The sequence below is a fragment of the Prorops nasuta genome, unplaced genomic scaffold (assembly GCF_024137725.1).
Source record: "Prorops nasuta isolate Cenicafe-Biocafe unplaced genomic scaffold, Cenicafe_Pnas_1.2 PNAS00005, whole genome shotgun sequence".
NCBI lineage: Eukaryota > Metazoa > Arthropoda > Insecta > Hymenoptera > Bethylidae > Prorops > Prorops nasuta.
In genome coordinates this window covers 2,632,850-2,658,255 of record NW_027116802.1, presented here as the reverse complement: position 1 = coordinate 2,658,255, position 25,406 = coordinate 2,632,850, and the positions used below count along the sequence as shown (strand labels likewise).

The 25,406-nt window shown below is 31.8% G+C and overlaps 1 protein-coding gene across 2 annotated transcripts in view; it reads left to right on the top strand.

Moving 5' to 3' along the window:
* LOC136773844 (protein held out wings-like) overlaps nucleotides 1-23,857 on the top strand; it is a 39,602-nt gene extending 15,745 nt beyond the window's left edge. For both annotated transcript variants that reach the window (XM_066727757.1, XM_066727756.1), the window contains exons 3-4: nucleotides 762-889; nucleotides 14,183-23,857. In XM_066727757.1, coding sequence (XP_066583854.1) covers nucleotides 762-844 — 83 coding nt within the window. In that variant the 3' untranslated portion in view covers nucleotides 845-889; nucleotides 14,183-23,857. The remainder of the gene's footprint in view (nucleotides 1-761; nucleotides 890-14,182) is intronic.
* Nucleotides 23,858-25,406: the final 1,549 nt, after the last annotated feature.

The following is a 25,406-nucleotide window of genomic DNA, read 5'->3' as shown; positions in this document are numbered from 1 at the left end:
TTTCTTTGCATCTTTGACCGAAAATATGCTCATTGTCCGTTGTCGCGATTTTGAAACTTTCAGATGCTGAGGTGGTTTATCCGAGGGTCCATGTATTAACACATTGCGATCGGGAAACGAGATTTCTCGTTTTTAAAAAAATTACGTAGACATCGGGAAACGAGATGTCTCGCTTTTAAAAAAATTACGTACGTCGTTTGTGCACTTTGCTGGTAATTTTTAAGCATTTATTTTAGTTCTATTTTTTACCATAATGGATAAGTTTGAGCAAAAATCGCCCGATGGCAATGTGTTAATATAAAAGTCTTGCGACCTTATGCTTATATAAAAAGCAAATGAAATTTAAATTTGAACAAATTTTGGCCAAAATTAACTATTTTTAAATGTTTGGACTCCCCTAAAGAATCGAACATTACTATACTAGCAAAAATAATATTGATGAAAACATGAAATGCCACTGTACATATAAAAATATAATTGAATAGACAAATTCCACGTGCGTGATCAATCTGATATTTTCTTTATTTTCAGTTTGAAAAATCCTCCCTTTGGACCTTGATTTTTCAAAGAATCGAAAGAAAATGGAAAAATTCCTGGAACGTACGCTCTTTAATAATGATGACGAAATAGATATATACATATATATAATAATTATTGTTGTTGATATAGCGGCAGAGGTGTACATTCACCTGCCGACGACTGTGGAGCTTTACTAATACGTAAAAAGCGGTCGATTACTGACATTTGTATGTTGGGGACAGGTGCAGCAGCCGCTGTTAAGCAGCGTAGGCACCTGGGTCAGATTCGCGAGCACCCTTATCAAAGGGCTGGTGCGCTGTCGTGAATACAGAGAGCTCGCAGAGAGTACTGTTCGCGACTCCGCGGAAAGGTTAGTCTTGCACAGACGTTAATTATGTTCTTTTTTTATATAATACTACTTCATTATTTCTAAACCGAATGAGCCCTTCGGATATCCAAACTAGACGGCGATGCATCCTTGCTTGCATCTTTCTCATCCATGCACCATAAATGTCAGATGACGCGATGGCATACGTATACATACATATATGTATGTATGCATGTGCTGTTTGTGTGCTTCCGAAGGGCTTATTCGTATCGTCTATACTTATAAATACCGATCAATGTATGCGAGAGCTTCCACAAGGCACGCGAATCGCACATTCGAATAACATGTTCAGAGTGTACGTATAAGTGCCTTGTGCACGCTCATCCTGTGTACCTGATATGCACCACCTAATCACCCAACTCTCCTTCAATTTCATTTTATTGCATTTCCAACAACACCCCTTCCTTGGATCGCATCTTCATCCAAATACAGAATATATATTTTATTGTTTACGTGCAACGTAACGTTTTCCAAAACACTTATAGATTTTATAGGTTTCCACATATATATACCACTTGGATCATGAACGAAAAATTATCTCTACTTTCGCAACTGGAAGAGGTGTTCAAATTTTTGTATAGAACATCTCTCTGGGTGGTGTAAATATAGAAAGACGCTTCAAACAGATCTTATATATAACAAATTGTATATCTCTTATAATTAAGAATAGTCGACACAAATTTATGTTCATGATCTAGGTCCTTTCAATTGGCAAGCCTTGTATATTGGGTATCTCCTGTACGCTTCAGCTCGGACAGAAGATTGAGAACGCATGGTGGGGATAGAATGGAGATAAGATGACGTATGTGGAGAAGGAGAGAACTATAAAATACATATCATAGGCTACAGTATCGATGCCTCCTCTCTCTCTCTCTCTCTGTATAATTTTAAGTGGAAAATTTAGCTGTTCTATATTTACACTACCCAGATGTAGAGAGCAAAACGCGTCATCTGTTTCAAGTGGTTTCCCCGGTAGGCCCAATCCGTTGAACATTTACTTACAATTGTTCCAAGTACCTACCATTCTGTGGTACTTGGAGTTCAGCTCTTCGAGCAATGCCACTCGTTGCTGTATGCACATATACTATATATAATGTCCAATTGCAATAATTGCTCCACGAATCCTCCCCTCTACAGTCTCACATTGATTTTAAATCAGATTCTATTTGTTGGAATTCATAAAGAATCTGGAGGAAAGTTCGCGTAAAGTTATGAAAAGGAAGGTCGTGGAGCGATTAGTGCAGCCTCCGGCACATTCACATAGGACATTGGTGCCTAGCAACGCGTGACACTGTTCGAAGAACCGAACTTTGCGTACAACAAGAGGAGAGGTACTTGGAACACTTGTAAGCAGCAAAGTTTCAGTGGATTAGGCCTACCGGGGAAACCACTTTAAAAAGGTAATGCATCTTGTGCTCTCTACATCTGGGTAGTGTGGATATTGGGACAGATAAGTTTTCCACTTAAAATTTTAGAAAGATAAAGAGAGAGAGAGAGAGAGAGAGCACGTGTCGATGAGAGGTGACTGGTGTGAATAATGAAGGGAAGGGGCAATGATAGATAGAACATATATATACCATGTTCAACGAGAGAACGCCGACAGATCGAAAGAAAACTCGTCCAGTTTGGTCAGATTCCACCCATAATTGTACGCGCAGCATGCTAAATGTATCCCTTTCAGGACATGAACGTTACGAGTCGTTTAGGTGCCCCGCGCTGTAAAGCAAAAATCTTTACTAGTATTGTATTTTTACTCATGTTTATAATCATGCATATTTTTAAATCAAATTTTTTGATTTACTTCGCTTATTTTTCTCAAACCTTTTCTACAATTCCTTATCTCTCAACAAAAAGAATCTTTTTTAAAATCTTATAACTCTAAATGTAGTGAAAAATTAATTCAAATTATCAATTGCTTGAAGCATTTATATAATAATTTAACGATTTAAAATGTATTGCTTTGTGCATTTTTAATTTTTAATAACGGAGAGATTTGAACGCAATAAAACGGTACTGGAATACGCTTTGTCTATTACTGAACTGAGAACTACGTGGTTTTCCCACCACCTTATTGCAGGCGCGAAAGTTCGGCGTTCTCTCGTTGAATGCAGTTATAGTATACCAGCGTATAGTTCTTTCTTCCTATGTGTCATCCACTCTCCCTCTCCCCTTCCTCTCTCTCTCTCGCTTTCCAGCCAATGAGATGCTTCTACCCCCACTATGAGTTTTCTCAGTCTTCTTTCCTAGTTGAAGCGCCTTACGTGAAACACCCTGTATAGTGTAGTTGTAAAAATTTCTTCTTTTTGCATTTGAAAGCGTTGCCAATATACGGAGGACTTTGTAAACAAAGCTTGCTTCATTTCCCTCCTATATGCAATTTTATTGTAGATTAAAAATAAAAGTGCATTATAAAGAAAAAGAAGCAAGCAAAAATTTTTATGATATTCCTTCGATGGACACCGACGACCAAAATAATTACCGTCATTGGCGTAACTCCCCGCTCTTAGGCCTAACGTATGAAAATATTTTTGTTGCTATTGTTGTTCTTGATCGTTGTACGCACACTCTTTATAATTATTTTTTACTTCACTTCGCCTCTCAGAGCGTACATGTAAAAATTGATTTTTCCCCGTAACTGCAAGCTAGATATCAATTTTATTGCATAGTCCTTTATGAATTTACATTGAAAGGAGTTTCAGAAAAATTCCATGTAAAAAAATTCCTATCTGTTGGAGAAACGGAGATGGATACATTTTTGCATGGACCTGCTGAGCAGCGAATTGAAGTGTACACATATACCATACAGATCTGCCAAAGAGTATTGTTTAATGTTGAGAAATATGCGATGTGGGTGCGCACCTCCCAATCCTTGCATCGGTCGGATCATCATTTTTTTCTCTCCTTCTCTCCTTCCCTCCAGCCTCTCCATCTTCTACATCCCTTCCTCCCCTGATATCTACAACAATTTTATTATTGACAAGTGCAAGACACTGCGCTCGTGACGATGTAATTAGAGGTATGCCGCTCGATTTTTCTGACGTCTCTTTGTTTTTCTCTTTTTTTTGTTTCTTTTTGAATCAAACATTGGCGATAAAGCGCAAAAAAGAGACGCACCGTAAGCAAAATTGGCGATAAAGCGCAAAAAAGAGACGCACCGTAAGCAAAATAGATAGGCCTAATGTCAAACAGCCTACAGAATAGCGTCACTGAAATAACAAATAAATAATCGAATATTAATAACGAAAGAAAGATAAAAAAACTTAAATATCATAGCATCTAAAGATTAATTATCACAGATCCGAATATTTATCATATTTATTATTGCGTACAAGGCTGAAAACGTCCTGTTATATAAATGCTTTCCAGAAAATGAAAAATGTAAAAAAAAAAAAAAGTAAAAGAAAAGATGAAAGAATTGTGTATTTGGCATTTTTGTCCTATTCTCTTGGCAACTTGTGCCTGTGGAACACTTATCGGTTTTCCATTGGATATGCATATAGTGTACATATGTATGCACGTAAAATGATAGAAGAAACACACACATACATATACACATACACGCCCACGCACACACGATCATATTCAGCCAATAAATAAAACTGAAATGATATTAATGTATGAATGAGTGAACGTATACATATATGTTATAGAGTAATACTATATAACAAATAAATATTTCTATAAAAAAAAAATCTGTATTTTTGTCTATCATCGGAAGAATTGCAGGGATGGTAACGCGGTGCGACGGAACGTAAGAGTAAGAGAAAAAAAAAAAAATCCATCGAATATATTCCTTCGTCCATCGTATTCTTATCAAGCATCATCATCGCGGGACAGGGACAGATTGGATCTTTGAATGCGACGAAAGAAATATTACGCGAGTCGTGGATATCCCCGCATATATATCGCTCTTTCTCCTTCATTCTCTATCGTTACGAACGCTCGCAATTTGATATCGAGTAGCTAAGTAAAGAGAAAAGAGTATAGATTCGCAAAGAAGCATGTTAAATTATTGAAATACGATGGACAATCCGTGTCATCTACCGTTGCTTGTTATTTAAATGCTGCCGGAGAAAAAATGCTCTACCATCTTTTTAACTAACATTTTTTTAGTTGTCTAATTTTTATATTGACACCCTTTTTATCATAGGCGCAATATCATCCATTACCACACAGTCTGCACAACTGCACCATCTTTATGAGAACTAACAATAATGCTCCACACGGCCAAGTTGACACTAACTTAAAATTTAGTACACGTATTATGTACACGATATACACAGGGTTTATCAATAATAGCGTCCTTCATGGAAAACAGGGAATGAACATTAGAGAATAAAGTCGAAAGTTATAAGATCTACAAATGATCTGATGAGCGATCATGAGCGAGCAGTGAAAGATTTGGAAAATGTAAATTTCAGGCAATAATGTGCTCCTCGACTGGATTCTTCGACCCATCTGTATATATATATATATATAATAAAGCAGGGTTAGAGGTTGGGTTTAAGCATGCTGAATTCCCAATCCTTGTTCGTTTACCATCGACTATGCCTATCCACGAGATTGCCAAATTAAATTAACACTGGAAATAGCAAATTTTCAAGACAGACGAAGGTATACAGAGTTGACCAAACATATAAATGAAGGATACTCAAGTATCGGCATGATTTTCATACCTATGTACAAAGGGCTCGTTTTTACACTGACAAACAATTTAATGATTTAAAGCAGCAATCGATTAAAGAAATTAGTTTAGAATATTTGTACACCTCGATGGATCCAAGGTCACGCTAAGAGCAGGCATTGTGAAAAGCATAAAATCCAATCCTTGTATGAAAAATGAAAATTGAGTCTAAATTATATCTGGAATTAAGTATCGTCGTTTTAGTTAAAATAAGTATTTTGCTTTATCTTATTAAAACGATTACTATACTTTAATCCTTTCTATTCGACAGACTTCGTTCTTGGCAATACTAATAGGTAGGATCAAACTTATCATTTCGCAGTTACCTTTCCGTATAGGATTTAAAGTCAATACATGGATATTTAAGCACACAGAATTTGCTCAAGTTAATCTCAGTTGTTTTTAACTCTTACGGTCTATGCCCTCGCTAAGGGGACATGATCGTCTGCGAAGGGTTAAATCACCAAATAAATTATTAACGTAATAATGATTTCAGTTTCTGGATATTAAAATCACGCGCCAATTTTTTTATCTTTCAGTTATGTTCGGTCGACTTAATTGCAAAGCTTCGTCTGTTTTGAAATTTTGCTATTTCACACGTCAATTGGGACAAGCTCGCGGATACCGCATAGGTATAACTGGAGATGTGCTGGAAGTAGTCTGGAAATTCGCTATAGCTCAGATTAATTCCACCTTCATTTACCTTCATTCATATGCAGACTGATGAATCCACCTGATATGCACATTATTGCGTGAAATTCATCATTTTCATATCGTACACCGCTCACTCATTATTAATAAAACCCTTTTTCACCTTGTAATTTTCGACTTCGTTTTCTACCCGTAATTCGTATAGTTTCCGAGAACCAAACGATTATTGATACATCCAGAATTTAGTAGACCATAGACAATATGTTAATCTAAAGATATATTGCTTAGAAAATTACATTTCATAAAGCGTATTAAAATTTTTTGCAGCATCTATCATTTTTCAAATATTCGATTATTATGCTGGCGAAAAAGTGCGTTATTTTAGCTGAACTGATGAATTCAATAAATAACTTAGAAATAGTGCTGAATGGGATAGACCTGTCTCAAATGTAATTTTCTTAGCAATCTACCGCTGAAATATTAACTATGGACTTTTTAACAAAGTGTACAGAATATAAAAATATAATAAAGCATGGCATAAACAGATAACTTACTTTAATTCGACTCGGAGTGTGGACGTAAAATATAACGTTTATCTCCGTAACTATTACGATAGACAAATATTTCTTTCGTGGAACCTTTCTGACACTCCGTTCTATCGAGAACCAACAGGATATTTGCAAAATATTGATATCTTATATAAACAGAGAAACGTAGATAAATCATTTTTCAGGTCCATTCCTTGGAGTGAATTGAAGTAAATGTACTGTACATTAAAGTATGAGATATTTTCTGACAGAACAATGGACCATTCACGTCTTGTCCGATTGATATTTTGGACTTTAATTTTATACATAGTTTATACGGAAATAGTGGTTTCAATAATACTGTACAGTAATTAATAATATATTCATTAATATTTATATAGATTTATTTATATATTCGGCAGATGTGTGAATACCAACGCAATAATAATGAAGTGAAAATTTCTACCTGTACAATAAATTTACGAAAAAATAACTATGAATATTGAAAATAATTTATCAATATAGTCAAGGTTGATACTGACAGTATAAATATCTATATATATATATATGTATATATAGTAGCACTACATATTTTCACCTTACTGTGCTATGTTGGTATGCACACAGCGAATCCATATTTGTACAAGGTGTAATGAAACGACTGTCTTTTTTTTTCTTAATTGGGGTTCTGAGGAGGAACCTAAAAATAAATGTAAAATTTTGTTCAAAACTATTAAGAGATTTAAAAGCTACTGACATTTTAAAATCACTCCTTCTTGACACTTTTCAAATGACTCCAACGTCAAAATGAATAGTGGAGGAAGTGAATAAACCTGTGATAAACAGTTTGTGTGAAAAAACTGTTTTTCGATAGTGCATTCGCTATTTATTTAATTCGATTATTAAATATACTTTTCCGAGTTAAATAAAACGATTATTAAATCAATATGTAAAATAAAAGAATTAAATTATTATTCGGAATTGAATTTAATGAATGTTAAAATTGACGTAATGGAAGTTACTCGTGATGCTACTACGCTAAGTGAAAAAACTATTATTAAATAGACGTGCTATATCTTAAACTTTTAAGAAAATAGTCTATCGCTAGTGCATTTTTTTAACATAAAGAATCATTTCAAATTAATTAGCTAATCATAAAGAAGTGAAACTTAACAGAGTTCAATGGTTATCCATTCCCTGTGTGCTGGTGATTTGATCAACGACTCTAAGTGGCTTACGTGATGGCTTTCTGTAGCACTTAAACATTTCTAGCATTTTATCACCTTTAACCCTTTCAGATCTGAATTTAATTAGTCCATGGTAAACAGTTTTTCTCGGCGGATTCTTATTGCTTTTATTTAAAATATAACTAAACTCTATTTTATTTATTAACACGGATAACTTATCTTTACATACTTTTTATGCAACGAACACTTTTTAAAATAATTTTCATATGCTTAATTTGTTTATTATTAGTTTATACGTACATCAATATATTAAATCAAGCATTTGATGCATCCGAACGCAACACAATATCATATATGAATGATTAAATTTGTTTTCTCCATTGGAATATGGACATCGGGCCTCAAAGGGTTAAATACTCTTAAAATAACAAAGTTACAATTTTAACCTACGTTTTCTAACAACATTGTTATTTACCTACGTTTAAAGTAATTTAAAGTAATCGGTCGATAATTTCGACCTACGCGTGCCTGCTTTCTTCGCTTTACTAATTTTCCTCTCCTCTCTTGCCTCTACCAATCCACTTCACCAAAAGCGTGGGTGTATATGTATGCACGTGTATATTTAGTGAAATGACTGTTTACAATGTATTTCTTGATCAATTTGTTTGGTAAACTTTGACTTACGATTGTTTTTAAATTAAGTTAAACGATGAAGTTGGATCGGTAAAGGGAGGAAAAGTGAGAGCAAGAGTTAGCAAATTGAAGAAGGCTAATGCACTTTGGCCGAGATTAATTTTATTATCGACTCCCCCCCCCCCCTTCCTTTACCTCTCCTTCACTTCAAACTGTTTCTGTTCTGCAAAAGTAATCATTGTTGTTAGAAAATATAGGTTAAAAGTACTTTCGTTAGTTTAAGTTAATTTCAAAAGTGATAAAAGTGCAATATTGTTACGAAAATCCATCATAAAAATCCGTCTGAAGAGTCTGATAAATTTCCGTTATATAAAGGAAATAAATAACCATTGAAACGGTAAGTTTCATTTTCTTTATGAATTACTAAGTTATTTTAAATAATTGTTCAGTACCAAAAGGAAATTCTTTCATGCATTGGTAATCCATGTTAGTTTTAAAAATTGAAGATAGTTGGTTTCTTTTAACGTAGTTTGTTCAATCCTCGTAATAGCAACAGAGGCAACTTTCATTTCTTTAATTTTAATTTTAAATAAATTTTGATACGTTTCATTTTTTATCTCTTCTGTTTTAATAACTAAAATTGATGTATTTCATTGGAAAATTAATTTTATAGTCGAATTAATTAAACAGCGAATGTATCCTTAGAAGACTGATTTTTCAAAAACCGACTACTATACTTGTTTTTTTAAACTTTTCCGCTTTCAATTTGGACTTGGAAGTTGTTCGAAACGAGCCAAAAAGGTAATGATAAAATGTAAGGAGCTTCTCATCCTAACGTCCATTGGAACGAAACTTTCAATCTAATTTTTAGTTGTTCCTCCGAATCGTCAATTTCAAGAAGAGTTGGTCATTTCGTTACATATTGGATAAACATATATAGAGGGTGTATCACGCGTAATTTACCCCAGAGTGTGGATTTAAAACTACTTTTATCTTCGCACAAATACAATAAATATCGACTGTTTTTAAAAGATCTTTCACCAACACAGGAAGTAATTTCTATACAGATTCTAAAACGTAATACACGAAATGTAGGTATCTTTTAAAGTAACCAAGATAAATACAGTGTTATGTCAATCCCATAGGGTAAATTATGTGAAACACCTTTGTATACATATGTAGGGTGTATGATTTAAGGCTGTGAAACCGAAAAATATAGAGGGGGGGAGGGGAGTTTAAGATAAAAGTTCTATCACAAATTTTTCCTATAGCATCCTTATATAATTTAAGGATGATCATTTTAATTGCAACTCATTATTGAGCAGGCTTGTAAATATTCGATAAATCGATGAAAGATCCGGTAGATTGGAGCATTCAACCTTGAAATCGGGTATCGAATTTGTAGACACGACTTTCAGTTTGCGTTTGTGACACAGTGCCAGTTTGTGACAGATCATTGGTTAGGCTATAAAAATTACTGGAGCGCTAAAATATGTGAACAATGCAATATAAGCAAATTTATAATTATCCTTCATGAATTGTAGGAGAGACTGGGGATAAGTCGACTCTTTTATCGTGTACAATTTACATTTACCTGTACTAAGAGTAACGACTCTGTTTCAGACCACGTCGAATTTCGTTAGTAACGTAACTGGTCGAAATATTTTAATGGTATTATTAATAAGGCTGCATTTTACTTGTAAATTCTGAGTTTGCCTCAAGGTCAATTCAGCCTGTTTCCCCTATACACTATTACAAATCATAATAGTCCAAATACGAAGTAATTAAGACTATGAGTACCGCCGTTAATATTGCTAATTGGAACAATTAACGACACTAAAAATATTTATTTTTCATTCGCGTTTGGATTTACTTTATTTATCAAAAGATGGTATAATTCATAAGTAATAATTATAAACTTTTGTAAAACCTTACTGTTGCAATTTTATAATTTATTTTTTGTATTGTTTATGTATTTTAGCACTTTAAAGATTTTCATAGTTTGATCATTATCTTGCTCAGTTTTGTTACACAATGGCACTCAATTACTAATAGAAATTCAACTAAGTATTTGCTAACTCTATATTTAGCATAGAGGTATAAATATGCCAACCCATCGGACCCTCCTACTGATTATTGGCTAGGTACCAGTCTGCATGTTAAACAATTTTAGTTAAAAATATAATTATTCCCAATTAAGGACGCGCGGACGCCGGATAAGAAAAGATTTTATTAGAACTTTTATCATAGAATATCCTATTCTTTCTATATTTTCGAGGTTGGAACTCTTAACCTTCAAATCAAACATTTCTTCGGCACCTTTTAACCGGACACATTGATCATTTTTCTCACCTCATATCAAATGATTTAATTTTGTACCAAAAAATCTAAAAATTCAGAGGTCGTTTTTATTATTTTTACTAGTAAGTTTAGATAATTATAATACCAAAAAATGAATTTCGTAATTTTTGATTTAGAGATGAAAAAGAAGAATCCGAAAAAATATATTGTAATGCTGCACAATACGTAGAGTAAAACGATCAACGTGTCCAGTTTAAGGGTTAAATTACACTATTATGCAAGATGTCTCAAGAACTATTGTCACCTAAATGCATTCGTATTTACATGCTTCATAGAAAATCTTGCAAGATGAAAATTTGAAAGTAAGAGGATTATTGTGGGTTATACGAATCTTTAATAGAGAGATACGCTTTGGAAATTTCATCATCGAACCTTTTGTTCCAATTGCAATCTGCTGTTTTTTAATTCCTAATTTTTTACCTCGTATTAAGATGTTAATAAATTTAATATTCATTCTTTTATTTCATCTATATAGTATATATATGCATATACTTACTTCGGAGATACGTTGATTTGAAAGTATACGTAAGCAAGCAACTAAGCATTTGAACGTGCAACGGTCACGAACACTATTTCAACCAAACCTATAAGAATATGTAGCTTCAAGTTTATCTATCTTGTAAACAACCGGAAGGAATGAAACGTTGAAGGGACTACTGGAAAGCTTTTGAAATAAGCTACAAAAAATATAATAATAACAATAACGAGATTGCATTTAAATAAACTAATATTTGACTTTGAAATCTCCAAATGGCCTCAATTTAAAAAACTTGTTATTGCCACGTGATACTCCTTATACCATGTAATTTCCATCTGACAGCTTTTTCTCTGTAAACTATATAAATACGAATAGACCTGTGTGACAATATAGTTATTAGAACATCCTGTATGCAATACGCTTTTTTAAATGCCTGGAATTGTATTGTAGATCTTGTCCTTTTACGTGACACGTGCGTAACTCACATAAGCCTCTGACACACTTGCTTTCTCTCTCTGATGAGACATTATTAATCAATACAATTAATATGATCTTCGTAATAATAATAGTATTGCAATAACTGCATACATTCAGTATTTCACGAATAGAATTGTCATTCACTTATCGGTGCTATGCGGTGGCAGGTGCACACCCATGCTGCCTCTAAAAAACAATGTATTACTTGAAAAATAACGATTTATACATGTACATATATGCTATATATAATCATAACGGCGATGGCTAATAAACAACTAAATTCTCTCTTGTCGCATTATTGGTGTCAGTTTTAATTTGTCAATTTTAATAGTTAACACATGAATTTATCTATATTATTATTATTGTACACTGATCGACATGTACGACGCTCTCTTTGAACGCAAGACAGCTGCTGTTTTCCAGAGAAAAAATTATGGGAGGTAGCGGTTTTCTTGCGATTGGAAAGAACGCTATAGTTAATGTCGGTGACCGTACTATCCGATAGTATTTTTCAATATTCTGTTGAATACTGCTATTTATCATAAGAACAATAATGCGTTTTGCATGATGGATAAAAATTAGTTATGAATAGAGTGACGTTCCATTTTATACGAAACAGAGGAATAACTCACGGCTGCATGAGTGAACAAATAGAAAAATTCTTTTAACGAACTTGTAGAGTTACCAGGGGTCGACAAATACGTCCGATAGGTTTGACCTTGAAAGGTCATTTCAATATCAAGTGAAGAGCACCTTAAGATTTTTTTCTTCTTTTTTACAAACGCCTCATATTTTTATTGCATATTCTTGTAGCTTACTTTAAAAGCCCTCCTGAATCCTCTTTTAACTATACTTGCGCGCTGGAAAAATGTGCCACGCACCTCGTGTGATGCTCTTGTTGAAAATTTCACCCATAAATGCCAATAAAATTTACAGCGAAAGTAAGGGGTGTGTGTGCCAAGTGCAAAAAAAACTATTAAAAGTCTCAGACCAATCGTAGAAGAATTTAGAAGATATAAATCTTTCTCCGATTTCTCTAAAGCATCGAACACTGAGTGACGCTTTCCAGCGAGTTAATCTGAACCGTTTTCTGGCATAAGTGTCTGTATAAATTTCTTGCCCGCGCGTAAATGGTTAAATTTTTCATTTTGTTCAATTTTGTATGAAATTTTTTTACTGGAAAGTATACGTTGGTATATCCACTATGCGTATATGTACGCGTAGCGGTCACATACACACACTACTTCAACCTATCCTACACATTATACATGCAATTTGAAAAGGAAATATTTCGTAAGCCATTTGACATGACAAAGACAAAAGTTCAAACAGGTTTTATAGGAATACTCTTGAAATAAGCAACAAGAATATGCAATAAAATATTGGAATACTATTCAATATAAGCTTGACCTGACTTTCGTATAATCTTCAAATCACGTTTAAATGTCAAACCTATTGTACGTTTTCTTATCCTTCTCTAAGTCATACAAATTTCAAGAGAAAAGTTTTTTGATGTTTCTAATCGGTCGTGACTTATTCGAATGTTCTGTTTAAAATAGGATACCCTATGTATATATATAGGATATTACTTACAAAAAAGGGTTTAGTTTATTTATTTAGCTATCCTATGCGCGGGGAGGGTACACGAGCCACCTGATAACAGGAAAATTATGAAAATATATGAGTAATAATAGGACAATTTTTGTGCCAAAGACGAATTTCATTCCAAAGAAACATATCATCATTATTAATTCTTATTATTAAATCTATAGATTGTGTAGAACTATGGATGATCAATAGTTTTCTAAACTATGTTTTGTGTATGAGACGCATACAAGAATGCTTAAAACTAATAAATATTCGCAATTCAGTCAGTGTAAAGCAATGCTACATTAAAAACAAGATTACTTATACATAGAGATCCATTCGGACGTTTCCTTATGATTGAGCTAGATAAGTTGGATTAAATAGCATATATTCTCGGATTTGCTTCTTTTCGGTGGGATGACACAGAAGCCTGATGATTCAATCCCCAATTGTAATAATAATTTTTTCTTCTTCGAAACCATTCACACATAATTTACTTACACAGTTATATCTATATACAATACATTTATAATAATTCTTGACGAGAGCATTGCTTTTCATTAACCATATTTCTCTCGGCTGACTAGCTATAATAGATACTTAATGTTAACGTCGGTCAATCATAATTAAAATACTAACAAACTGTTTTTCTTTTCTTTCTTGTTAACCCTGGTTGCCCATGGCCTGTAGGCTTGGAGTGCTAACAATGGAATCCACTCGTCCCGTGCTAACACCTGGACTCTGGAACAGCATCCGCGTTCGATCGGTTCACCAACCAGCCGACGACGTACGCCGTCCGCGTCACCAGCCCTGTTCATCAAGCTTATCCATCCTGTATCCTCTTAGTGTTGAAAAAAGAAAACTTGCAAATATCTTCTAGCTCTTAGCTCTTCTCTCTTTCTCTTCTCTCTCTCTCTCTCTCTCTCTCTTTTACTTTTGTTCCCTTTGAAAACGAAAAGATCCCCACCTCAAAAAGAAGAGGATCGATTACTTTCACAATCAATCTTCTTCGCTTCTCTTTTTATTTTTTTCTTCTGTTCTCTTCTACTTTTCTTTCCATCGACTCGTTAAACTCATCGAATCGATATAACTTTCAATTATGAATAATTTTATATCTCACGTTCTTTGTCAAATTTTTCTTTCATTTTTTTTACTATTAGAATTCATTACTATCAATTAAATTTATCTTAATGCTTGCAATCGTTGAACAAAAAACCATCAAATATAACTATTGTACATTATTACACGTAATCGATTAATACTTTTATGAAAACATTGATTGTGTGTCTATTGTAACTGTTTCAAATAGTATAGTCTCAATATGATTTCCAAGGCAACTATATACTACTGCCTTATTAATATATTTGAGGAAAATCATAAAATTACAGTAATATTGTACAATTTGTTCTCATTCGCATAACTTATTAATATATCATGTTATGCGAACATTGGTGGTCCGTTTATTAAGTTTAAGTTAAGTAAACTGTTATCTCTTATACGATCCTACTATATGACGGCGTACTATCATCGGTTTTTTTATAGTACTTACCTGCTGATACATTAGAAGGATGTAACAAACTTAAGTGTCATTGAATTGAAACAAATGCCAAATTTTTGGTAAAAAAATGGATCTTGTAAAACATTTTTTATAGCATCACAAAAAGAAGAGCTGCCACATACTTTACGATCGTCACACATCGAGTGTCTTTAATGTTATTAGGGAAAAGAAAAATCGGATGTTAAGAAGAAACTGATCGCAATTACATTTATTTATTTTCGATTCAATTGTAGCTCCTGTTGAAAACCGTTAAATGTACAATCTCAGTAGAACATTGTAAATTAGTTTTAAGGCTGCTTCTTATTAATGGCTCGAGAAATTCTTCGTGCAAAAAAATTAAAATAAAATAAAAAATCGAAAGATTTAAGTGATGGAAACTCTTACAGTTTCTATAAATTAAATAATGATTAATAGATAGAATTTATACGCTGAGATTAGCGGAATGGCTAAACAATATAGAATGTATGCATACACATTAGGATGCTTAATTAAAATTTCCAACTTTTTTTTGTGTTGGCCATACCAAAAAATGTTACTTTATATGAAACAATGAAAATCTCGGATAATTAATTCAATCGGAGGTAATCGGAAGTCATTAAATAACTCGGTTATACTTAATTTATAAAATGCATAGAAAATCATTACTATAGGTTTCCGTTAGTAATAATATTACTTAAAAGGTTTCATATTTAACCATACACAGGGGAAAATTCAATGCCAATGTCCGAAATTAACAACAAAAATATTTCATAATCGTGATACTAACAGAGAACCTTTATGCAATAATGTTCGATAAGAAAAATTATGTTATTGTTTGTAATTTCTGACAGTTGCAATGACAATTCTCTTTCGTATTTTGTTAATTATATATAAGTAGGTATAAACTATGATTTTCCCTCTCGCATACTTTAATTTAAATGTAAAGAAATTATTTTAGTGGCCTGTCTGGGCTACCTCAGATTGAGCTTATGCTGTGTATTTTTTTCCACGCGTATAAAGTAATATTTTGGGGGAGGAGTGCAATATAAAAAAACTATAAGATTTTTTTAAAGCTTTCTAATACACATACTATATTTATATTGTTTGAGTAAACTTAATGTTAGAGCAAAATAAGAATTTTGTTGACAAATGATATTATGATAATATGCAATATACATTCTTCTCACAAGGGTATTCAATATTTATGAATTTCACATTTCAAAATCGTAGTACTTTAGCAAAGTTTAAAGTTGAGCTATGTATGTAAAGAGCGCTATAATCCTTTGAGAAACTAGACTTTGAACAAAAGATAGATCTGTTAATAAAATTTCGCTGCGAAATTATTTTTTTATAAGTGGTACAAGAGTAAATATGTATAAGCAATTTGTCTATACGCGTTAAAGCATTTGCGTGAGAGATTGATTAACTTAATGTTGGTCAACGTTTATCTATTAGATCTTGTTGACGTTTAGGTCTGCCATATGTATATGTAAGTATAAGATTTTTAGTGGTATTTTACTTTCTGTAAAGTTATTAACGTGCAAAATGTTATGCCTTTTGTTCACTTTAATTGCAGGGGTTTTTAATCCATTGTAAGAGTATCTTGATGATATTCGTAATTTGTTTTTGTTTGTACATAGACGCTACAAACATAACTACATTATGAGTGATCTGAAATCTACTTAAGTTCAAAACATTAAATAACAATCGATATATTTTAATGTTATACATAATACGTAAATTAAATGATAGAAATTATACTATATCAGAGAAAAATAACATTTTCCTATAATTATATAAATATAATATTTACAAATTAAATACTTGTGACCTATGTCGAAATTTCATTTTCTACGTGTAAGGTGTTGCCTTTCACGTGTAAATCTTATGATATCTCGCGCCACAGTATATATAAAAGTTTAGATCATATACATGTCCGGTAATATACAGAAAGATCTGCATGTAGCATAAGAAAATTCTGCTCCGATTTATTTCAACTATATAACTATCACAGATATATGAATATACATAAATTTAACCATTAATTAATCTATAATATTTTTTAATCTTTTATTCATTCGTTAATTAATTCGTACACTTTTATCAAACCTATTAACTGTTTATTGAAATTAACTGAAGCACTATTTATTCATAACTTCGTATGCACGGTGTAAGGTCTACGATTATCATCTTTGAAACATGGATTCCCTAGAAAATTACAATTAATAAAGAATGACATATTTTTTTTGCATCGTGTGTAGTACCTTTCAACTGTTGTTTTGAGAATGGAGTCAGATAGAGAGCATAGGAAGGCAATAAAACTCAAAGCGACTTGGCCATCTTTCTGTCTATCAATTTTCAAATTACTGCAAAATTTAAAAAAAAATTCAATGTTGGTATTCAATAGGGAAATATTATATTAAATATTTGTAATTGTAATGTTTTAAAAAATCTGTGGCTCAAAGGAGAACCTTCGTCGATTTTAAACCATGTACAAACATATATAGTATATTCTACAGGATTCAGCATTCAAAATGACTTAAACAGTAGATGCGAAACAACGTATTATATCTATACATAACTATCAAAGATATGAAAATTTTTCATAAGACCTTTTTGAATAATAGTAGACAGATATGTCAATGAGGTCCTATGTAAAAATTTAATATCTTTTGTATTTACGGAAAAATAAACGCCTTCTTATATACATGTTCTTGTCATTTAAAACGACTGATCCTGTAGTATATCAAGTGAACCATTTATTAAGTCAATTGTAAATAACCCTTTAAATATTGCACTCGTGCAGAAAAATCGTGTTAAACAAAATTTATAGAGTTTGAAGGTACCGATGGAATAACATTTTAAGCAGCATAGGAAAGTCACTCATAGTCTAGTGAAAATAGAATTTAATTTTTTAAATGACACCGACTATTCTTCTTTATAATTCGATTTCTGTGGCTCGCTTCGAAAGCTGTTCAAAATACCATAGCAATAATGTACCATTTAAAACATGCATTTACAGTATACTATTTGGATTTGAAATGTACATAGATGTGAGTTTGGCCGAGTGGTTTGTGCGTCCACTACATATGTATATGCACTAGCTTTTGTTCGCTTATCCGAATTTAAATTTTAATCCAAATATTTTGCAAATGTCTGGATTCAACTGCACAGTACCTATATATAGTGTGTCTTGTACAGCTACCGAAGACAATTATAAGAATCCGTGATAAAAAATAAAAGCTGCAATTTAAAAAGCCAGACTTATAGACTTCATTTGACATATATATGAAAACTATACCTACGATTGTATAAATTATGTTATCTTATATATTTCTTCGAAATATAAAACGTTGTCCGAAAAAGATTTTCAAAACACGATTGTCTTTAATAATATTTAAAGTATTGTTTACACACTTGCAATTGACATTTATTAATCGTTCATCTAATGTAGTATACGTGTCGCCATGACACTGAAACAATTTTTAAAGTGTGATAGGAGATGCAATAATATGAATAATGTAAGTAAATAGCTTCGTCAACGTTAAATTAATCTTCTACAAATGTTAAAATATTCTGAATCTTCTACAGGACGAGTTTCAATCGTTATATTTAATTCTTGTATTACTTTTAACTGGTTTTCATAGACGATACATTCACGCTGGTATAAATAATGACTTGACACAATAAATGTAAAATTATCAACAATGTAACGTTTTAAACATTCTTTTCTCAACGTTAATTTAACGTTTGCGACGCCATGTGTTTATCATTAAAAGTTGTTTAATTTTACTTTTCCTATCATCCTTTTATATAAATTGAGAATACTTATATTTTATAGGGTCTCTGAAAAGTCTGGATGACTTCAAATAACTTTAAATGTTAGGGTTTTTCATGTAAACCTGCTATACAATAAGAATAGGTTTTAAGAAACCCTATATTATCGCCGCTATTAGTTTGTTCTTGGATTATCTGTCAAAGGATTCATGCTAAGATTACGTGTTAATTTTTTTAATGAGATGATATATTTTTTATTGCATATTCTTATAGATTATTTAGAGAGAGCTTACCAAAACACAGTATAAGTGTATAATCTGGCCCCGGGGTAATAATGGCATACCTATAAGTGCTTAACATTGCTCGCTCGGTAGTGTTACCCTGGTTTTAAGTCGGACGAAGACATACGGTATTGAGGCAGAGGAAGAGAGAATTCTGAGCCCATATGAAACTTGCTCGATTACAAATTAGGAATAACGAAATCGAGCAAGCGTGCATCTACAATTAGGGATGTCAATACTGCTGTCTCGATCAGTACAGTATACCATTTAACTCTCAGATCTGACGTCCATCCCAATGGACACATACGTTAGAAATATTATATGTACATATATCCTGTCGATTTGTTGATTTGATTCGAAGAAGGTTCTTGTATATTGGGAGAGAAGTATCACGTATGCTAACAAAATAATATTTTTTAACGATTACCAAATCTCTTGAATTAAAATGAAAAATCTCTCTCTACAAGATTAAATTTTATCCCTATATTTAATCCAGATCTGAAAAGGTTAATTTAGGCGTTTATGAGATATTTGAATTTTAATATATGTACAGCAGAGTTATGCGCAGATAAACCAAATTACTGGGAGTGCTATCTTCGAAAAGAAATTGAGAGTGGATAATGTCCGCGAAAAATTACTCCTATGCATTAGACATATGGGGTGAGCCATATTTATACTGCATCTTCATAATATTTTAATTTTTGTATTTTAGAAAAAGGAGTTCTAAAGGAATATTTTATGACTTCACAAAGGAGAATTGTATTATGGTTCTGGTTTCAATTTTTGGAAGTTTATTTAAAGGCTACACGAAGATCAACTTGAGTTTTTAAACAGAAGGCCTATATCTATGTATTTTACTACATTGTTATAGCTATTCTAGAAAGCTTTATAAAAAACTATATTGATTTATCTCTTTATTCAGTCGTTCGTAAACTTTTGCAATTTAAAATTACATATACAGTATTGGAAAACAAATAAGCAACGCAACAAAATTTAGCTCTTGTGATGCTTGGCACGTTTTCATATAAAGTGGATATTATTTTTCTAGAAGACCAATAATATACAATCTATCTATGACATCGTAGCATCAAGTACATGTATACAAACATTTGTTTGTTTGTTTGTTTTTGTTTTCATAACAATACTACTTCTTAGTGACGAAAATAAAATGGCTGACTTAGTATCACTGCGTAATTGCTAGAACAACGTCTTTTCAAGCGCCAGTAGTCATAATTAGTATCAGTTATGCATCGTGGTAAATAGTTTTCTGCAGATCTGAAAGAAAAAATATAGAAGCATTTAAAAATGGAACATTTAAATATTTAAATCGGAAAAATTTTAATATTTCTAAACCAATTGTTTTGTTTCAAAAACCATTATTGATTTTTAAAACCGTGGTGTTGTTGTGAATTTAAAACCTACAGTTGTACTTGGTAAAACTGCAGCAAAATTGGTAGAAGAATAAAAAGATTGTATTAGGAGGATCCTTACATGTCTGCAGAATCAAATTTTATGTGCATTAGGCGAATAAAATTTGTCAAATAAGATAATACAACGTCGTCTGGTAGAAACTGGTTTACCTAGAAGAAGACTAGTGAAGAAACTATTTTTTCGTAATAAAAATAGAGACTCAAAATTACTTTCTGCTTCTACGCATTTAAACGACTGAAACTAAATGGAATAATATACTATCTAATAATGAATCAAAAACTTTGACTTATTTAAAAATGGTGGTATACCATATGTACGTCGTTCTAACAACGAAAGACTTAATCTAAAAAATATTTGTGGAACAAGTAAATATGACGATGGAAACATCATGGTATAGGTCTGCTTTTCAGGTGATAGCGTGGGACCAAATCATAAAATTCATTGTGGAAAATGGATCGATTTATTTACACAAACATATTAAAAAGTATTGTACTTTCTTTTACCCGCAAAAGATGCCTCCACAATTTATATATTAGCATAACAATGATCCGAAACACACTGGAAAGATCGTGAAGCAATGGTTTGTTGGAAATAATATCAATGTTATGAAGTGGCCAACTCAGTCGCCTGACTCGAGTCCCATAGTTACAGAACTCATGGGAATTTATTGAAAAGAAGATACGAAGGAATACATTTAGTAACGAAGAAAAATTATGTGACGAAATTACGAAAATTTGTATAATTCAATGGATTGACAAATTATAACAAATTTAATTTCATCGACGCCAAAACACAATATCAGGAAGTAATAGAGAATAAAGGATATTAGAAATTATATTAATAAAATAGTGAATGACACATTAATTTTAATGTAAAAATCAGCAGTCGCTTTATCTTTGTCGAATATGAAGATGCTACTTTATTGTTATTTCTTAATAATAACTTAAAATGATTTTTTTTAATTTTAATATAATAAAGTAATTTTATCCAGTTTAAAGTTATAGTTTATTTATATTTTTCAATCGTTTACGAAAATGATTAAAAGTACCTGTTAATATAAAGTTATCATTTTACTTTTGTTCAATACAGTAGATGTGATATAATTAGAATAGCGCGCGTGTAAACTCGCTATACATACACACGTCTAGTTGATCACCTATTTTTAAAGTTAATTCAGCATATCGGGTAACTGATAGGATGAAGTGATAATTCAATATAGTGTTTCGGAATCTCTTAAGATCAGCTACAAAAATATGTTATAATACGTAGGGTATTCCATTTAGAGAACTGAAGTTGGCCTTCGCGTAGACTTTAAATAACCTTTCAAAATCTAACAAATATACTGTAATCTATTTATCCTTTAAAAGTTATAAAACATTTGTTTGCAGTACTTTTTCTACAACCATCAAGAGTAAAGTTATTGAGGGTTGGTTATTAAAATTAGACTTTCAGTATCAGATATTGTTTATAGAAAGTATATGGGAGTAGAGACTGATCCGTATTACTTACCATATTAAGGTTATTGGGCCATGAATGCTTGAATAGATAAAAATGTGAAAATTTAGTATATTACTTATATATTCAAAAGATAAAAGCGATGATTTTTAAAATTATTGACCGTCTACTTTTGAGTAACAAACGTTAGAAAATATGCTCTGCAGTACATGGTTAATATGGAATTGTATCAAAATGTACCTATTTATAGAAAACTAAATTAATTTGTCAGAAGATAAAAAATTAAAAAACTTTTAATTTAAAGTTATGACTTTCTGTGTAACGGAAAAAGTTTGAAATACAACCCCTGACGTTTACTTCTACAAGAATGTTGATTTTAAGTATCGAAGGATCGCGCGCGCCCGTAAATACTTTGCTAAGTGCATCTCGCAAAACAGACTTCGCTAATCGCGTAAAGCTTCAATGTTAAATAATTCCATTCTTTATATTTGAATATTGAAACAAATAATTCACGGATTATCGCAAAGGATATTTTAATAAATACATCAATTACTTTCTACTGTTCCCAGCTTCATTATCATCGCGTAAATATACAGTTACTATTTTGACTCAATTGACAATAACCCAATAAACTTAATCTTGTATATTTTTTTTATGAAGTAGCTTCTAATATTAGCCCAAGCTGTATTCCATACCGAAAAAATCTGATGTGTCACATGATTTGAAAATGTTTTTTACTAAACATTCGGTATTACCAAATGATTGTTGACACTGCTAAATGAATTCCAAAAAAGAACAGTGTAATCAATTCCTTTCCTTATGTGACTGTTATATTTGTCTAATATAAGTCATCGACTAAAGTTTATTACTTAATTTTACTGCTTTAAATTGATTTCTGCAATGAGATCGAACATACAACTGATTGTAATCTTATGATTAGCTGTTTGATGGATTTGTCCACTCGGCTAATTTATAAGATTTGGTCGAATACTACCTTAAAAAGTTAGAAAAGGATAGAGAAAAAATTGTCTTACATTTTTAAAAAAAAATCAACAAAAATCTATGTGAAGCGCGCAGGGTCTTGGTTAACTGAGTGGATCAAACGTCGAACAACTAAACATGGAATTACAAGTAGTGGTGTGTGTGTGTGTGTGCAGGCTTAAGTCTCATCGTAAACAAAAATTTAATGCAGTAAAATTGGGGAATAAATTTTGGTTGATAGTTATTAAAATAGGTAAATATAAAACGTAAATAAATAAATAAATTGGTTGTTATCTTCGGTTGCATGTTTAAATTAATTTAGAAATACCGACATCCACTGTCAATGCCAAATGTCTAAGAAAAACATTTTCAAGGAATGTCTCATATTCGTTTTTTTCTTTATTAGAACGTAAGATTGGAACAATCTTCATTCCCACATATGTCTAAAGTCTAGTGATTAATATTTCTCAAATACCAAATATACTCGATGTTTCCTTTGCTGTTTCATTGTTATATATAAAGCTATAAGGTTTCACAGTCAAAAAATACCGAATTATTTTTATGATATGCAGTTAGCATAGCAGAATATTTGCAAAGTCCACCATCGATTAACTATATGACCAAGGATTATGTAGCCAGAAAAAAAATCAAACTCAAATATCTCATAAATTATTACTTTAATAGAATCCTCATTATATACATTTACGGATCGAAAATACGTGCCAGCGATAGAGCATTATTTTAAGACCGATTTTAATCTTATTGTATTATTCTTGCGACACACAAAATGCTCTTTATAGTAACATAGCCAGATATACATATAAAAGAAAAAATGCTGAATGAAATTATTTAATTAATTGGTTTATATTTATTATAAATACAATAAATAAATTTAAAAAAGGGCATCTTTAATCTTTAGTCAGCCAGGAATGCTAATATTGAATGAATTTTTAAATATGATGCATGACTGTTTTGATTAAGTACTAGTTAAATTAATTTATGATAATAATTCGTGACGAATGGCTTGCAGGAATTAAATCGCACACGGCAGTTTAACGATGAAGGTAAAGAGCAATCCATATTATTTCCAGAAAAATCAAAAAGAATAAAGTCGAAAGCCTATTATCCAGCCTATGCGAATTTTACAGCTGTTTATTAAAAGTTGTCGATTTTATAATATAGTACTATTTCTCGTACAAATTAATTTTTTTAGGTTTGGATAGATTTGTTAAAATCACTTCTTTATATTTAAGATGCCCCTTTTCTTTTCAATTTATTGATCATTTCTATAAAATAATAGTAATTATTCATGCAATATTTTACATTTCTTTTTCTAATCTAGCTTTGATAATTAAAATAGAAGCTTCAAACGAATCCAATGTTCCAAGAACATTTTGATCCGTCTTTAAATAATGCCACAGTTTTTAAATAAGATTTTATCCTGAAATGTCGGTGTAGAAATCGCGTAAAAATAAAAAATTTCTTTAACGTGTTTCATAATAAGGAAGTGACAAAATTTCAAGGGTGAAACGGGAAGGAAAGGTCATTATAAATATTTTTTATTAACTCGTTCAGCATTTATGAGCCATTTGAACCTGTAAAGGAGATGCTTGGGTTACGTTATGGCCACTGAACAAGATAAAAAAATGAAGATCTCAGATTTCTTAATTTTTCCCTACAACCACTCGAAGCAGAGGTGAGTACATCACATAATGGAAGTGTCTGCCTATGATCTTTTAGCTTCGTCGGATTAATTTTTCCCCTTTAAAGAATGCAACAAGTATGCTTTGATTAAATCGTGTTGGCAGGATGTCAGAATAGTAGGAAAAATATGAGGTCAATTTGTAGGTAGGGGTATATATATATTGTTTTAATACTGATAAATGTACGAAAAAGGATATTATGCTAAATAAATATATATGAAACCGTTATTTTCGTGACTAAATAGAAAAAATAATGTGAATTGCGCTCACACTATCCGAGTCAAAATTTTAAGTCTCCCTCAGTTCTAAAAAACCCTAAAGAGTTCTGAAATAATCCTTTTTACTTCTACAATACCATTTAAATCCTTAAAAATTTTATTTTAATTCTAACTAAACCTAAATAATCCTCCAGTATGGTCTTAGAAGACTTTTAATGTAGTCAAATCTTCTTCGATCCTTAAAAATCTTATTTGATCCTTTTTAGACCTTATAAAATCTTCCAATAGACTTTTTCAGGATTTCTTAAGATTAAACAAATTGCTTTTCTTTTATAGCCCTCTTAACGCTTAAAAGTTTACATGTTATATCGTGATATAGTATATATATGTATATATATATATAAGGTGTCCGTTTAACTATGGCCAATCCGGGATATTCGGATAGAGGGTAAAATTTCGAGTAAAAAAGTTAGAAACACTTTGTGGCTAGCACCCTTAATTAAAAAGTTATTAGCGATTAAAGATCCTCAG